This window comes from Camelina sativa, chromosome 8 (assembly GCF_030686135.1).
Source record: "Camelina sativa cultivar CO46 ecotype springtype chromosome 8, ASM3068613v1".
Classification (NCBI taxonomy): Eukaryota; Viridiplantae; Streptophyta; class Magnoliopsida; order Brassicales; family Brassicaceae; genus Camelina; species Camelina sativa.
Window position 1 is genome coordinate 21,924,944 of NC_141887.1, and position 15,387 is coordinate 21,940,330.

General features: G+C 35.1%; 2 protein-coding genes, 1 non-coding gene and 2 pseudogenes across 4 annotated transcripts; 2 read left to right on the top strand and 3 right to left on the bottom strand.

Moving 5' to 3' along the window:
• Positions 1-887: 887 nt before the first annotated feature.
• Positions 888-3,145, top strand: LOC104707512 (methylsterol monooxygenase 1-1). The gene is made up of 5 exons (XM_010423880.3): positions 888-1,458; positions 1,558-1,880; positions 2,324-2,471; positions 2,562-2,594; positions 2,685-3,145. Exons 1-5 carry the CDS (start codon positions 1,123-1,125, stop codon positions 2,739-2,741), a joined length of 897 nt encoding a protein of 298 aa, XP_010422182.2. The 5' UTR covers positions 888-1,122; the 3' UTR covers positions 2,742-3,145.
• Positions 3,146-3,202: 57 nt separating this feature from the next.
• Positions 3,203-3,275, top strand: TRNAK-CUU (transfer RNA lysine (anticodon CUU)). The gene has a single exon. It is a non-coding gene; the product is annotated as a tRNA-Lys (tRNA).
• Position 3,276: 1 nt separating this feature from the next.
• On the bottom strand, positions 3,277-8,247 carry LOC104707513 (protein transport Sec1b). 2 transcript variants are annotated; one of them, XM_010423881.3, is made up of 21 exons: positions 7,814-8,247; positions 7,424-7,482; positions 7,251-7,332; positions 7,057-7,135; positions 6,913-6,963; positions 6,687-6,783; positions 6,570-6,602; positions 6,164-6,289; positions 5,885-6,076; positions 5,709-5,792; positions 5,513-5,611; positions 5,336-5,412; positions 5,153-5,249; positions 4,933-5,058; positions 4,764-4,859; positions 4,549-4,671; positions 4,373-4,450; positions 4,109-4,287; positions 3,800-3,890; positions 3,627-3,716; positions 3,277-3,541 (listed from the first exon to the last, which is right to left on the bottom strand). In XM_010423881.3, the coding sequence occupies exons 1-21, from the start codon at positions 7,884-7,886 to the stop codon at positions 3,485-3,487; spliced, it is 1,989 nt and encodes a 662-aa protein (XP_010422183.2). In that variant the 5' UTR covers positions 7,887-8,247; the 3' UTR covers positions 3,277-3,484. The 2 variants fall into 2 exon arrangements, with proteins under 2 accessions (XP_010422183.2, XP_087317939.1); XM_087461813.1 differs by having other exon boundaries at positions 4,373-4,447; positions 7,814-8,207.
• Positions 8,248-8,371: 124 nt separating this feature from the next.
• LOC104709686 (ankyrin repeat-containing protein BDA1-like) lies at positions 8,372-10,036 on the bottom strand (annotated as a pseudogene).
• Positions 10,037-11,126: 1,090 nt separating this feature from the next.
• LOC104709687 (putative two-component response regulator ARR20) lies at positions 11,127-13,443 on the bottom strand (annotated as a pseudogene).
• Between the last annotated feature and the right edge of the window lie 1,944 nt (positions 13,444-15,387).

The following is a 15,387-nucleotide window of genomic DNA, read 5'->3' on the forward strand; positions in this document are numbered from 1 at the left end:
TACTGTACAAAACACTAAGATATGCATTGAACTTCAACTTTGGATGTATCTGGAAATTTGTATTCATTTCGTTTTGTCCTAATCTTGAGTTTCGTGTTCTTCTTAAAATGGTGACTATTACCGTTGGAGGTGACCTTAGTTGTTACTTTTTTTTACCACCTTTTGCAAATCAAGTTATACTTTATAATTCTACTCAAATTATAGATTTTATGACTATGTGAATCATCCTTTTTCACATAGTCATAAAATTTAACTTTCTGACACAAAAAAAAAAACTAGATTTGTAGATTTGTATTTTATTTTTATACAAATGGAACAATTCTTGAATTTCAGAAATATTATTCTCAAAAGTTTTGATTTTTTTTTTTTGAAAAAGTTAGTGACTTTTAGTGCTTTGAACAATAAACTACAAAACAATGGATATTCCTTTGTTTATTTTTTATAGATTTATACACCTCCTTTTAAAATCATTAACATGCCTTTAATTTTTCCCGATTTAACCATAGTAAAATAGGATAAATTTGCTAACATAATTGCATAAAATAAAAACGGTGATAAAAACAGTCAAATAATTTACTATTTCCTACGGATGTTCTAGTAGACAATAACTTATTAAAAAATAGCGTATTACTATTTAAAAATATAATTTTGTTATATACATATATATATATTATTTTAAATATTATTTATGAAAATCACACCCGAAAAATAATCTATTTCGTAGTATAGATTTTGCACTTGTAAAATATTTAACAAAATATATTTTTTAAACTTCTCAATGCAAAAATAACATTTAGCACAAAAAGAAAGGTAGAAAATGTTAAAATTATATATGTCCACATACAGATATATATATATATATATATATAGTTTAACTAGAAGAATATGTGGCATTTTATTAAATAATAATAATTATTATATATAAATACATATCACTGCAGCCACGTCTTCTTCTTCATCAGAGAGTCCAAAAACATCGGCCAGCTTACACAAAAACAAAAACAAAACACTCTCTTCTCTTCTCCTCTCTCTCGATCTCTCCTCGCCTCTCCTAAAATCTTCAGATCTCCAAGTCGTAACCCAAATCTTCGCCTGACAGAGAGACACTCTCACTCACCCACCATGATTCCTTACGCCACAGTCGAAGAAGCATCCGTCGCACTCGGACGAAACCTCACTCGTCTCGAAACGCTCTGGTTCGATTACTCCGCCACGAAATCAGACTACTACCTCTACTGCCACAACATATTGTTCTTGTTCGTCGTCTTCTCCCTCGTCCCTCTCCCCCTCGTCTTCGTCGAATTGGCTCGATCCGCTTCCGGCTGGTTCAATCGTTACAAGATCCAGCCTAAAGTTAATTACTCTTTCTCCGATATGTTCAAATGTTACAAAGACGTCATGTCCATGTTCATCCTCGTCGTTGGTCCTTTACAACTCGTCTCTTACCCTTCGATTCAGGTTCGAATTTAAAAAAAAAAAAAATCCAAAGTTTCAATTTTGATGAAAATCTCTCAGTCTTGATTTTGACAAATTTGGGATTTTGATGTGTGGAAACAGATGATTGAGGTACGATCTGGGCTACCGTTACCAACGATATCAGAGATGTTGGCACAGTTAGGAGTGTACTTCTTGATTGAAGACTACACTAACTACTGGGTACATAGGTTTTTTCATAGTAAATGGGGATATGAAAAGATACATCATGTACATCATGAGTACACTGCTCCAATTGGGTATGCTGCACCTTATGCACATTGGGCTGAAGTGTTGCTTCTTGGTATCCCTACGTTTTTGGGACCAGCTATTGCTCCTGGTCACATGATTACTTTTTGGTTGTGGATTGCTTTAAGGCAAATTGAAGCTATTGAGACTCACAGTGGGTAAGGACTAAGGCAGGCGTGGGTTTGATAGGAATCAATATAACAAATCCTTTTTGCTTTACAGTTTTATAAGCCTTTTTCTTTATTGTACACATTAGTTAGTCTATGTTATATTATATAGTATAAAGAGCTCAAGGTGAGTGTAGATCCAATAGTGGCTCACCTTTTTACAACTGGGGATAGGTTAGGTATTAGGTTTACTTTTTAGGCTTTTTGAAGCTATTGGGGTTCGTTTTGGAACTGGTTAGCTACCTTTTGATGAATTGATAGGCTCATTTTTACTCTAATTAATTTAGGAGTAACCCAAAACATCTGATAGGGCAAAAGAGGGAACTAGGCTCCCCCTTAGTGTTCTGTTTTTTTTTTTTGTTGAAATGTAACTCAATTGACCATAAAAGATGGTGTTAATAAAGTAATACATATTTCACTTTGTTCTATTGCAGATATGATTTTCCATGGAGTCCAACAAAGTACATTCCTTTCTATGGTGGTGCTGAGTACCACGATTATCATCACTACGTTGGAGGACAAAGCCAAAGCAACTTTGCTTCAGTTTTCACTTATTGTGATTACATATATGGAACTGACAAGGTAAGTGTTCATCAAAAGTTTTAATCAAAATTCACCAATTGATTTCTACCAATTCAGACTGAATATTTATATATTTGTTTCCTGGATCAGGGTTACCGATTCCAAAAGAAGCTTCTTGAGCAGGTAAAATCTTCATCTGTGGATGTCACGTGTTTCTTTTTGCTAAGACCTATAAAATGATTCTGTTTAACCGTGTGTTTTATGTTATTACAGATCAAGGAGTCATCCAAGAAGAGCAACAAGCATAACAGAGGAATCAAATCCGATTAGTAAAAAAACATGGAAGAAGATTTGAACGGGTAAAAGAAAATGCCAAAAACCACCTACTTCAAGTTACGTAGAGTGTCAGCTTCACGAAAAGAAAAAAGGGGGGAGTAGTTTAAAATTTCGGGTGTGTCTTATGTCATCAGAGTTGTTACTAACTACCTAAGTTTTTTCCTAAGTACACATGAAAAATGCTCTGCTTCCGACATGTGGGTCATCGATGTATCAAGTGTGGTCGGGACTGGATTTTGTTCTTTCTGCCTTTTTATTAATATTGTTTCGTCGTCTTAAAGAAGAAAGAAGATGTCATCAAAGCTAGGCTAGTCTCAGGGCTAAAGCTAGCCATGTTTCCTTGTTTTTTAGTTTTTTTACATATATATTCATCTCTGTAAGAGAACCTTGTTCGTATTTTTCTACCTTGTTTCACCACTTAGCGTAATACTAGTAATCTACATATAAAACAGCAAGCCCGTCTAGCTCAGTTGGTAGAGCGCAAGGCTCTTAACCTTGTGGTCGTGGGTTCGAGCCCCACGGTGGGCGATTTTCTTTTTGTTCAAGACATAAAAATATATTCAATAATATAGCAATCTCTGAACTTTTTAGTCAAACGATGGAAACAGATCTGTAAATTGTATTTATATTTACATAGGGAGCATATCTCCCCATTTTATTCCCAAAACCAAAACTCGATACCAAGTTAGACTAAAACGACGGCATCCAAGAACAAATAAAAGAAAAAAATCATGAAACTAAATGATAATATCGTCAAGTGAGATCTCCTCTTCTTCGTTTAGTCGTTTCATTTTCTGCACATAAGAAGACATACTTAGTCATTAGACAGAGATTTTTGATGTACAGAAGTGCTCAATGCAAAATGAAAAGATTCCATACACTGAGGAAAGTTTGGGGATCAAGGAAGCTGGAGGAGCCTAAGATCACTTCTCTGTCAAGCTTCTCCGTAAGTTTGTGGCAAACCCTCAACTGCAAAATAACCCAAAATGTATCACTTAATTACATATGGCTCATAACTGATTTATTCTTTTCAGACCGGTTCATTTTAGTACCTCTGATCTCGTTGCTCCTCCTACTATGAACACGAAAATCCGCTGTCCCTTTCTCTTTAATCCGCTAGATGCTCGTCCTAGAACCGAGTCACTAGAGAAACACATTGAGAAATTAATCTTGGTTGTTTTCCCCATATTATCAAACATTCAGTAATATCCTCACAGATTTGTCTTTTGTCATGCAAATTACTGAATTATAAGATCCAGATTTTGGTGTAAACTGTCATTAGATTCAAGAATAAACTAGCTCTCAAATTTATCAACAAGCAAATGATAAAAAAAATAAAATAAGAAACTAAACTAAAGTACCTGAAATATCCATCATCAGAAAGGTGACGTCTAGCCCATGTTGGTGTTCGTCTTGAATGAGGCAACACCGGACTGCTTGATGGAGATTGAGAGCCAGAATAAAATGTTGGCTTTGGTTCATTCATACAAGGGAACTCTTGTTTTGGCAAATGACCTTTGCTAAGTTTCTCAACAAGTTCCTGAAAAAATATTTACCAATGTCACTGGTTTTTTTACTAATGCTTAAAGTAAAAGAAAGATTAAAACTTCAAGAAGGTAAAAGACCTCCACAATCGGGTAAAAACGAGACAGCTGCCATGTTTGAGTTTCACCAACTCGATCTATTCGAGCAGCTCGCTTCTTCTGATTTACATGATGGATCAAAAGATTCCAGTTAGATTGCCAAGAAAACCTTAGTCTTAGTCATTCTAATAATAACAGTAATGAGGAAGATTATGTACCTTCAGAACATCAAACTTGAGAGGGAAAGATCCTGTGGTGCTCTTTTTGGACTCTGTTTGTACTGGTCCAAGTAATCTCATATTGTTCACAGCTATTATATCATCTCCCGTCAATTTTGCTAGCTGAAGAATTTATCAAGAAGTAGGTTAGCTTCAAAAATGATTGTTAATCAAACTTCATTCAAACCTGTTTGAAGATAAATATTGTTTATTACCTCCATCATCTTTCGTCCCTTTTCACCTTCAAACTTTTTCGGATATATTCCCGCAACAATCATCATTAACCGCAGCTTGCTTTCATGGTTTATAATCTGGAAATGTAGCTCATTATTATCAGCATAAAATCATATGATGGTATGAAACTAAAAAAGCAGAGCATCTTACATGGTTGGTGCTCAAGAATTTGATAACGTCCTTTCTTCCAGCATCCCCAAAAACAAGGTCCTGCTCGAGCTGCCCGAGATCTCTTAAACCTTGTTCCATGATAGTTTTGTTAATTGTTCTAGCAATCTGCAGTGACATTAACCATTAGTTATTTTATGAAGAAACAAAGGATCAAACTTTCTTCCATGGTTTTATCATCTTATAAGCTTATAAAACTGACCTCCACATGTAGAGAAAGTTTGTCCATTTGCTCACTGTACTGAGGCAAAGCGTGAACCATCTTTTGCAAGTCTTTTGATGAAAGGTCACCAAAGTCTCTGCAGACAAATAAGTCAATTAACTAATCAAAAAAGTTCTAGTGGATCACTTGAACAAGAAAGCAAAAAGATAAAATGGTAACTACTTTGAACTGTGTTTCAATTGCGCGGCTTTGTTCTTCGACACGAAGTTTGTCATCTTCTCATGCAATCTTTCACTTGCCTAAACAAAAAGACATAATTACTCCCAGACAAACAAAACATAACCAGTTTGACATATTAAAATTGAGAAAGAGGATGCAAGATAGTATAGCAAGACTTACATCTGCAATGTGAACATCACGAAGCTCCACCCAAATGGGATCTTGTTCATCTAAAAGAACCTCTTTCTTCTCAGGTTTATCACCAGTTTTACTCTGAACCTAAACACTACGAAATAAGAAGGAAATTACCATATGCTGTAGTAATGAGCTACAACCAACTTTTACAACATTTGAAAAAGTGAAACCAAAATTTCACCTCGTGTGTGTATTTATTTCCTTCCATATTAAGCAAATCGTGGCACATCGCATCGTATGTCCACTCATGAATGAGAGGTGCGATCTAAAAAAGCATCAGAAAGTTACTCTGTTATTATGTGATTATGACATATCAAACAGAACATAAAAGATAATTGTCTCGGTGAAAATCCCCACCTGATCTATGGATCGATCTAGGATAAGTAGTTCACATGTTTCAGTCTGAGGAAAATCTTCGATTGTCTGTTTGTATCTTGCCAGACAATTCCATACACTAGCAGCAAGCTTTGTAGGAATCAACTCTCGGTACGTTGTCATTATTGTGGCATCAAGAGCTTTGGCTGAACGGTAGCGAACAAGCGGGTATTCCTGTGTAACACAAAGAGTTTAAGAACATAACATTCATAGGAATATCATGCCAAATCAACAAACAAGCTTTGAATTTGTGCTTTGTACCCTTAGCGAGGCCAAAACTGTAGCAATGCGTTTAGCTACCACATTCAAGCAGTCATCTGCGTTTTGATGGTTTTCCTCGTCACTGAAAAGTTCTTCTAGAGCATTTTCATTATTTGTAATAAACCCCTGCAGAGACATAATACATAGGAGTAATTAAGTAAGCAGGTTTCAATATAAATCACATGTTCCAACTTGACGAGGTTCTTATGATAACGTCAAGCAATACAAATTGCAGACTTTTTGAAGTCATGTTTCTATGTTATTATTAGTGAAAGCTGTAATTGAGGTTGGCCTAAAGAAAAGAAACCATCAATGAAACTTCATTACTAGATATCACAATTTGTGAAACTATGCAAAGCTTGAGGAAAAGACAGAACAGAATCAGGGATTTTAAGCATAATTATACCTGGACGTCCATGCTAATGTACTCCAAGTTCATCTGCATATTATGGAATTATCTTGTGAGATTGCACGTGGATAAGGAAAGTGAGAACAAATTGTGAAAGTGGCATATAGAAGCAACCTCTTTCAATCCCCCAATTCGTTTCATCGCTCTCATGTCTTTCTTAATGAGATTAACTAAGCTTCTCGAAACAGGAGAACTAAAGAAAACAAAAGCCCTGAAGTTCACATCAAAGAAAATGATTAATCATTTCTTTTTTGTTTTCTTGAATAATGATTAATCATTTCAGACAAAGACTGTCCATATATATGAGAAGTTATGATATAAGAAGGAATTGTTTACATACCTCTTGTACAGTGGTGATTTCCCAGTCATATCTGACAAAAACGTAGTAATACTGCAAGAAACAAAAACAAAATAACAAAAGCTTCAGAAAAAGTTCATTGGCGAGAAATCGATGTCAATTGTCTCAGATAGGAGAATCGTTTACTTTTCTTGGGTCGGTTGGATAAAGTATATAGCTTCCATGGAAGTCATAGGCTGTCTATGTTTAGTTATAACCTCAACCACTGGGAAAACATAACAAAACATCAAAATATTTCCAAGTAAATTACATACAATGCCAATGAGATAAAAAGACAAAATATTGATTGCTCAGAGTTCTGAACAAGCTCTCTATCTTACAAGAAATGCCTTCTTGTGTAATCTCAGACATTTTACAGGCAGATGACATAATCTTCACTGTGAACTTGTCCATAACAAGAACCTAAAGATACATTTACAGGTTCAGTGAATCAATGACAGAAGTAAACTGAACATAACCAGAACCAAAAACAAAGAAGGATTAAGACTTTTACCTTCCAAGTTAATTTCGAGCTTCCATTTCTCTCTGGCCTAAGCATTTCACACAGTAACCCTGAAAACCAAAAAAGTGATAAACTATTCACACCTTGAAAAAAGTATTGAACTTTACATGATTCACCTAAATGTGCAAACCCCTCATGTTCCTGATATGCCAAAAACAAAAGTCTGGTTCATTCTGATCGATCACGTTGACCTGATTCGAAACTCCATAAACCCAAAAAGAAACATATGACTTCTCTTTTAACTAATCGAACGAAACCAAACACCATATGCTTCTACACAAACCCCATTACAGAGCCTAATGGTCTAATCAAAAAAAAAAAACCCCCAATTTCGAGAATTCAGAAATTGGGTAAGAGAAAGGGTGAAAAAAAGAAGCTAACTTTCTCTGGTGATTTGTCTGAAATCCTTGTAATCTCCGCCATTAGAGGACGATCCAGAATCGGAGAAAGACATTGCGTGGAATCGTTCGAATACGGTCGACGAAGAAGAAAAAAAAAAAAAAAAAAGAACTTTTTTTAAAGATGGAAAAGGGGAAAGACAAAAACTTTATCCGAGAATCGAATATATATAAACAAAATCAGATTCGCGAAGAAGACGAAGAAGGAAGTTTCCAATTTTGAAAATTGTGGATCGGGAGAGATTAAAGAAATCTAGGGTTTACTTGGTAACGAAGACAAAGAGAGAGTAAAGGCGAAACTTGGCGCTTCTAGATTTTGCCGTTTCGTTGGGTCGGCTCAAGCTAGCGAGCCCATTGAATTTTCAAACTTTGAACCCGAGTTTTTTTTCCTTTTTCAGACGTGTGTGTGTTAAAGTCAAAAATATAATTTAATACATGGACGAATTTGTGTATTTTATTATTGTTGACGAAAATTACAGAACAACCAACAAAGTATAATTACAGAACAACCATTACTTAGCACAACCCACGACTCACATGACTACACTCCTTTAGCTTGATCTAAAGTTGTCAAGCCTTCAAGAATCAATTCGCTTCTGAGTTCAGTTTTTTTCTTATTAGACGACAGCTTCCACCGCAAGAAAAACACAACCATGTTAACAACAACAACGAAGATAGCCCACCCTACACTGATAGGTAAATACCACATTTGATCTGGAGATATCACAGCCACTGAGACTAAATAAGAGACATGGAGAGGCACCATTATCCATATAAACGCCCATATGTATTCTTCTTCAGCTGGTAAAAAGTAAAACACTATTAAAAACGCTCCTTCGAAAGCCATGCTATTCACAACCCTTAGAACATAGAAATAACTCTCGTTCATCACAACCGTACCAACACTCTTGTTACTTTGTAGTACTATTACCTTCCTCAACATTGCTTTGGTAAACACCACCTGGTGGTTGAAGAGATATCATATAAGTAGTTGTGATTATTAGAGCGGCTATCACTAGAAGAGCACTACGTGATGCATCTGATATTTGATTCCTGTATCGAGCTGCGTGTGTGAACAAATGCTCCTTGAAACTAATCGGTGATCTCAATATTTCTGACACTTTCTTGGACTTTTGTAGAGAGGTTGCGCTTTTGCCTCCTGACTTACGAATGATTTCTTGGATTTCTCTAGTCCTATTATTATTATTTTTCTGGTTTTGCAAGATATCTAGAGCGGTTAAACCATTCCGGTTATGGATGTTTCAGTTAACCGCTGGAGATCCTAGCAAAAGTTTTATTGCCTTGATGTTCTTTTGATAAGTTGCTATGTGCAAGGCCGTGTTACCGTTTCCATCACGTCTGTTCAACACTTGCGTCTCTAGTGATTTAGCATCCATATGACGCAGTCTTTGCACCCATCCCATAAGTACTTCAAGCTCTTCGTATCTATTGTTCAAAACAGCAATGTGTAGAGCAGTCTCACCGTTCACATTCACATCTCTAACACAGCCAGGACAAGCCAAAAGGAACTCTGTCATAAGGTCAATTTCTCCTCTTCTTACTAACATATGAAACGGCGTCGTACCTGTTATCAAATTATAACATAACCTCTCACACGCACACCAAATGGAAAACAATCAAACAACAAAACAACCACATACGTGTTTAGTTATCTCTAGAGAGAGATTTTATTAATTTAGTCCATTGGGTTACTAACCGGATCAAACACATAAGGCTTTTGGCCTACTAGAAAGATAAAACTCCGCAAATTAAAACATACCAAACAATAATCTTAGATTGGTCATGTGGTCGATACTTAAACTACGGTGGAATCACAAAAGAACTTCTTAATGTAAGGGAAAAAAAAGAGGTGTATACCTTCATTTCCTCGAAGACAAACTAGGTCGGGTTCCAGTTTGAATAAACCGAGAGTTAACCGAGTTTGGCCTTTCTCTATAGCAAGGTGCAATGGACTCAACCCATATGTGTTAAGTTTTCTAGCAAATGAGGGCTTAAGATTCATCATCTCCATAGCAAACGCAAGGTTCCCATAAGCAGAAGCTACATGAAGAGGAGTGTTGATGAAAGGTACGACATCAATGGTTTCAAGAATGTACGGATCCTCATGAATTAAGGTATACAAGTCATTTATGCTTCCGATTTGAGCGGCAGTGATTAATCTTGGATTCATTTGATAAGTGTGTATTATGTTTCTGCTCAATCTTAAAACTTACGTTACTTGTTTTATATATGGATCGTTGAACTTGACTCATCATTATTACATCATGTGAACTTGATGACCCATCATTAGTTGAAGGTAGCATTTGATGTTTGCTTGGCTAAACCAATAGAAGATATACACTAAAAGAACTCAGAAAGTGACAAATCTTTTTTTTTTTTTTTTTTTTAAGTCTTTGCTTGAAAATGACTCTATCCAAAGATATTACACTCCAATCTCCTCACTTGTTTTTTGTGGCATATAAAATAATCCAAAGATTTTACTTTTTCTAAGGTTATCTTGTAAACATTTTTGATATTATCTTGTAAACATTTTTGACATTTTTCCAAAGATGGATATGTGATGACTTTTTTCAAAAATTCTCTTCACACCTTCTTTAGCGGATAGACCCCGTTGTTTATACAAATCACCTATGCTTCCGATTTGCGCAGCTGTGATCAATCTTGGATCCATTTGAGAAACGCGAATTGAAAAGCTTACATTCATTGTTTAATATATATGGATTATCATCGTCGAACAAGGTAAATGATAGGAATTGACCCATTAGTTAAGCCAATAGAAGATAAACATTAGAGGAATTCAGCAAGTGATTGATCTTATTAAAGTTGTCTTGAGAAACTACATAATTAAGTATGAATATGACTCGATGGTTTTCAACTGCAAATAAAAATAATGAGCCTTTGACCTCTTTCGTTTGCATTTAATTATGCATTAAAAAAAAAAGCGAATTCACAAACTTAATCACTTCAAACAAAACTTATATGCTAATATAAGCAAACGTACGTCAAACGCAAACATATGTGTATCAGTGTATTCTTTACTTTTGCTTATGGTGTTTGCGTTGACAGTATAAAAAACTATTTTGCTTAGTACTGTAGCTATTGAGGTTGCCCAATCATCAAATTAATAATACTATATATAGATCATTCACTAGTCACTACTAACTTATAGGTTCGACCAAAGTAAAAAAGAAAAACAATTATTGCTTATGATCCAAACGCAAATCGCAACGAGGTATTGCTATTCGCTTTTGTGGAATATAATAAAAGATCCTCTACGTATGAGACCAAAAATAAAGTTAATGAAAAAGCTATGATCTATCACCTTAGACATGAGAATTCAGTTTCCACCAATCTGACTATCGAAATTGTAGTTGAATCCTGGAGGTGGGAAAGGTTCACGATTGTTGATGTTGTTGTTGTTGAATCCTGCAGGTGGGAAAGGATCAGGATTGTTGTTGTTGTTGTTGAATCCTGCATGTGGGAAACACTCGCCGTAACCGGAAGGTAAACTTGAGTGACAGATGAGCGGATCTGAATTATCTATGGCTGACGATACGTGTCCAAGTTCTTGCTTAGGTAGCATGGAGGGTAAATTTAGAGAATGATGGAGTTGTGGTGGTTGCGGAATGTAACTCACATGGTTTGCCATGATAAAGTTGTTCACCGCGGCTTGATCGTTCATGAAATGTGACGTTCTAGGCGCACCTTGATCGGTCATAGAAAACGGTGGTGTAGTTTGGAGATTGACGTTTGAGCTTAGGAGCGGATTAGAAGCTGTGAAAGTGGGATCTTGCCCAGCGTTACGCCAGTCAAAATCTTCTTGGCCTATCTCTTGAGGACTGCATGTCTTTTTGTTGCAACTTTGACGATACTTCTGCCATCGCAATAGTTGTAAATTATCAGCCCTAATTAATGCATGGTTTCTTGTCTCCGAAGAAACCAAAAAAAAACAACATAAGTGGAATTAATAAAGATGATTCTGATAGATATATTAATTACCTGAAGATGAATTGGCTACGTTGTTTCTGGTGAGCCCCTGCACATTCATTTCTTCTTGCATGCATTTGAGAATATCTTTCGGATAAGGCGCTGCCAAATGCAAAAAGGTAAGACTATATCTTTGTTATAATCAATAAGTTTTTTTATGGATATGCAAAGATTATGTAGTGTGATTACTTACTACTCCCAACCCTGCTGATTTTTTCGACAGCTGCTTCAAACTTCTGGTGAAGTTCAGCAGTCCACGACATCCGCGGTTTCTTGGACGTAGACTTGTCTTCTTTTTGATCGGAAGTGTTTCTTGAGCCTTCTCCGTTGCTACGATAGATATCGTCTTCCTTTAAATCGTTGAATTCGTCGGAATCTGACTCAACCGTACCTAATTCACCCGGTTGATCTAAACCAGATTTTGACATCATCCTCTTGCGAAAAACATGTTGCCATAGAACTGCAACGACCTCTTTGCTCATCGGCTTCACAAGAAAGTCACACGCGCCGTTCTTGATCGATTTCATTACCGTTTCCTTATTCTGTTCATGAGACATGACTTGACACAAATAATTCACATATAGAAAGATTAGAAATGATTTTCCAATTACTAAGTTATAATATTATCGAGAAAAAAATAATGGTATAGTTGTATATACTTACTTACTACGGGTAAATCCATCTCTTTACCAATGGTATTGAGAGCGTCGGGTCCACTGATATCAGGCATATGGAAATTCCAAATTACGAGATCGATCTCATGCTTACTCTTCATCAAGAAAGCCATGGCCTCTTCTCCGTTCTCATATCTCGTTACTGCAACACGAAATTAAAGACAGCTATATTGTTAATTTTTTTTCTTCTATTCATAAAAGTTAATAAATGCTAAAATCTACCGCAATCTTTTGTTTTTACCAATTAGTTTACCGCAACTTAAGGAGGAATTTACAAACCTATCAATCATGAATCAAAAATTAATGTATATATGTATGAAATTAAGATAAAAGACCGTACCTTTTTGTGACCTAATTCACTTGGGCATATTTAGCTTCGACGGATTTATAGCATTGGTATCCCAACTCTTCTTAGTGGAAAACATACTTTTAATTTATGGCGTCTTGTTCTGTTTTTTTTTTTGGTTCATATTAAAGCTTAGAGAGCTAAGGTACAATGTTAAGTATAATATTTGTTTTGATCGATTAAAATAAATCCTAGTTTAAGTTTGAATTAATTTCACTTAAGATTCAGATTTTCTATATACATGTATTCTTTGATACGATTAGTAATTTTTTTTTTTTTTTTGAATTAAAAACCCTAACTCCAACCCTAATTCGTCAAAGAAACATAATAAGAAACCCTAGTTAAATCTAAACTAGATACGTACCTTGATAGGAGTACTTTGCCATGAGAGTCTTCATGAGGAGTAGAGAATTAGAATCTGCATCGACCAAAAGAACCCTAATACTCGTCGTCGCGAACTCTTCGTCTTCGTCTAATTCGTCTTCGTTGATGATAGGGAATTCAGTTTCATCATCACAAGCTGATACTTCTTTTCGCAAGTGGTGAGAGTTCTCATCGAGTATGTTCGACATTAAAGATAACAAATCTAGACTATGGATGCTTGAAGTGCAAGGAAAAAGAAAGAGATTGAATAGACTTAGGATGAGAAAGAGAGAGAGTTTTTTAAGAGCTGCGGAAAACTATGTCGTATCAAAAGATGAGTATTGGAAAGTATATATACTGCTATTAATTATTAGCTTATAAACTTCCTTTTTTTATAATAATTATCCATGTATTTTTTTATTTAAAAGAATTGCAAAAAAAATGTTTAACAAAAATATCGTACTTATCTTGGAGAATGAAAAACAAAAATTAAAGAAACAAAAACAAGAGAGAGTATTGGTTACAGAGATGCTACCGTTGGTTTTGGAATATTTGTCTATGAGTTATTACAGAGATGATGCAGCGACTTACAATACATTGCTGAGGGAGGCAAGATCGTGGTCGATGCATTGCTTCATTATGTGGTTGCATGTCATGAGAAACAGAGAAACTCAACAACTCTGAACTTGGGCTGTTGGGCAGAGCACACTTTGAACAACTTGAGCTCGATCTTTATGTTTGAAACAAAGCTCCAGTCTTGTTTACTGTAAATCAAATGTTTCACTCTTTTGTTTTTGAGAAACTTTTGCATAATTAAGAAGAATAAATAAGTTTCATGGTTGTGTGTTTCAGAGGGGCGACCAACTGACCATATTCTTGTGAGCTTTATCTGAAAACAGATTACAGAATACAGTAGTCGGATCTTGCCTGGTAAGTTGTTTATCCCCTGTTAGAAGACAGAGTTAGTAACAAGCTGTTTCAGGTTAATGGAAGCTCATGTTTCTTGGAATTCATTGTAATAGAGTATATATGAGGAATCTTGAAGATATTTTAGTCTTTGTTTCTCTGCTTTATGGCCTGAAAAGGTTACTTAAAACTTCAGGGTCTGCTAGATCTGGTCACTACAAAACGATTGAATGTTGTTTTTGGCTTCTCTCTATATTGATACAGAGACATTGGACATTGGTTTCTTCTTTGCAAGGGATCTGATTTGATACGATTGTTGTTGTTGTTGCATACTCTCTAGGTTTATTGTATAACATAGATCTCGTCAACAAACATAAATATTTTTTCTTGTTCTTCTTCTTCTTTAACTCTGTTTCGACTTTCGTGTTTTTACGTCCAGCCGTTTAAACCAGTACTTGAGCCTGGCCCATTAGTTCGCTTGCTTGGCTTAGTCACTCACGAGACCCCTGATGTGATGATGGACCGATATCGAGCCCTGATGTGATGAGCCGCAGACTGAATTATGAAAGACAAGGATAACCAGAAGGTTTCTTGAGAAACAAGAAAGTGCGAAAATATACATACAGGTTGAGAAGTGGGCTGATGAGATTCAAAACAAGGTTTTCAGAAAACAGTGAAACTATAATGCTAACTGCTAAGTCTTTGAAATTTGATAAAATATTTGTTACTAATCAAAAATTTTGTTAGTTAATCTGGTTTAGTTTTTATTTATTTCAACCAATTAGAAAAAGTGTTGGAAACTGACAAATTGATAATTTGATACAATTAGTATCATGCAAATAGTTTATTTATAGTTAAAGTGTAATAAATTAATCCTTTATTAAATCGGAAAATCATAGCTAATATCTAAGAACTACAAAAAAAAAAGTAATATAGGATGGACAAATTGAAGAATTAAAATTACGCATAATTTTTTTAATGTGATTTATGAATTTTAGAAGCGTACGTGTATTTGAATTTGTTTTAAGTTTGAAAATATATTATTTTATTTATTTATAAAGAAATGGTATTAAAAATTGTATTTGATAATGTGTCACATATGGTGCTTGTGCTTTATAAGATAGACTAATTTTCACTATAATAAGTTACTTATATTCTAATAATCCATATACTAATTAATAAAACAAATAAATCATTTTTAAATAAAATTATCGTTTTAAAACAATTTTAATAAAGACCGTTGTGACAACGACCGATGAG

Excerpts from the sequence above, each read along its gene's own strand:
- LOC104707512 (XM_010423880.3), top strand. The coding sequence starts at position 1,123 with ATGATTCCTTACGCCACAGTCGAAGAAGCATCCGTCGCACTCGGACGA. Across the intron at positions 1,459-1,557 it reads TCTCTTACCCTTCGATTCAG|ATGATTGAGGTACGATCTGG; the intron begins GTTCGAATTTAA and ends GTGTGGAAACAG. Across the intron at positions 1,881-2,323 it reads GCTATTGAGACTCACAGTGG|ATATGATTTTCCATGGAGTC; the intron begins GTAAGGACTAAG and ends GTTCTATTGCAG.
- LOC104707513 (XM_010423881.3), bottom strand. The coding sequence starts at position 7,886 with ATGTCTTTCTCCGATTCTGGATCGTCCTCTAATGGCGGAGATTACAAG. Across the intron at positions 5,059-5,152 it reads AACTTTCTCTACATGTGGAG|ATTGCTAGAACAATTAACAA; the intron begins GTCAGTTTTATA and ends ATGTCACTGCAG. Across the intron at positions 4,451-4,548 it reads TCAAGTTTGATGTTCTGAAG|AAGAAGCGAGCTGCTCGAAT; the intron begins GTACATAATCTT and ends CATGTAAATCAG.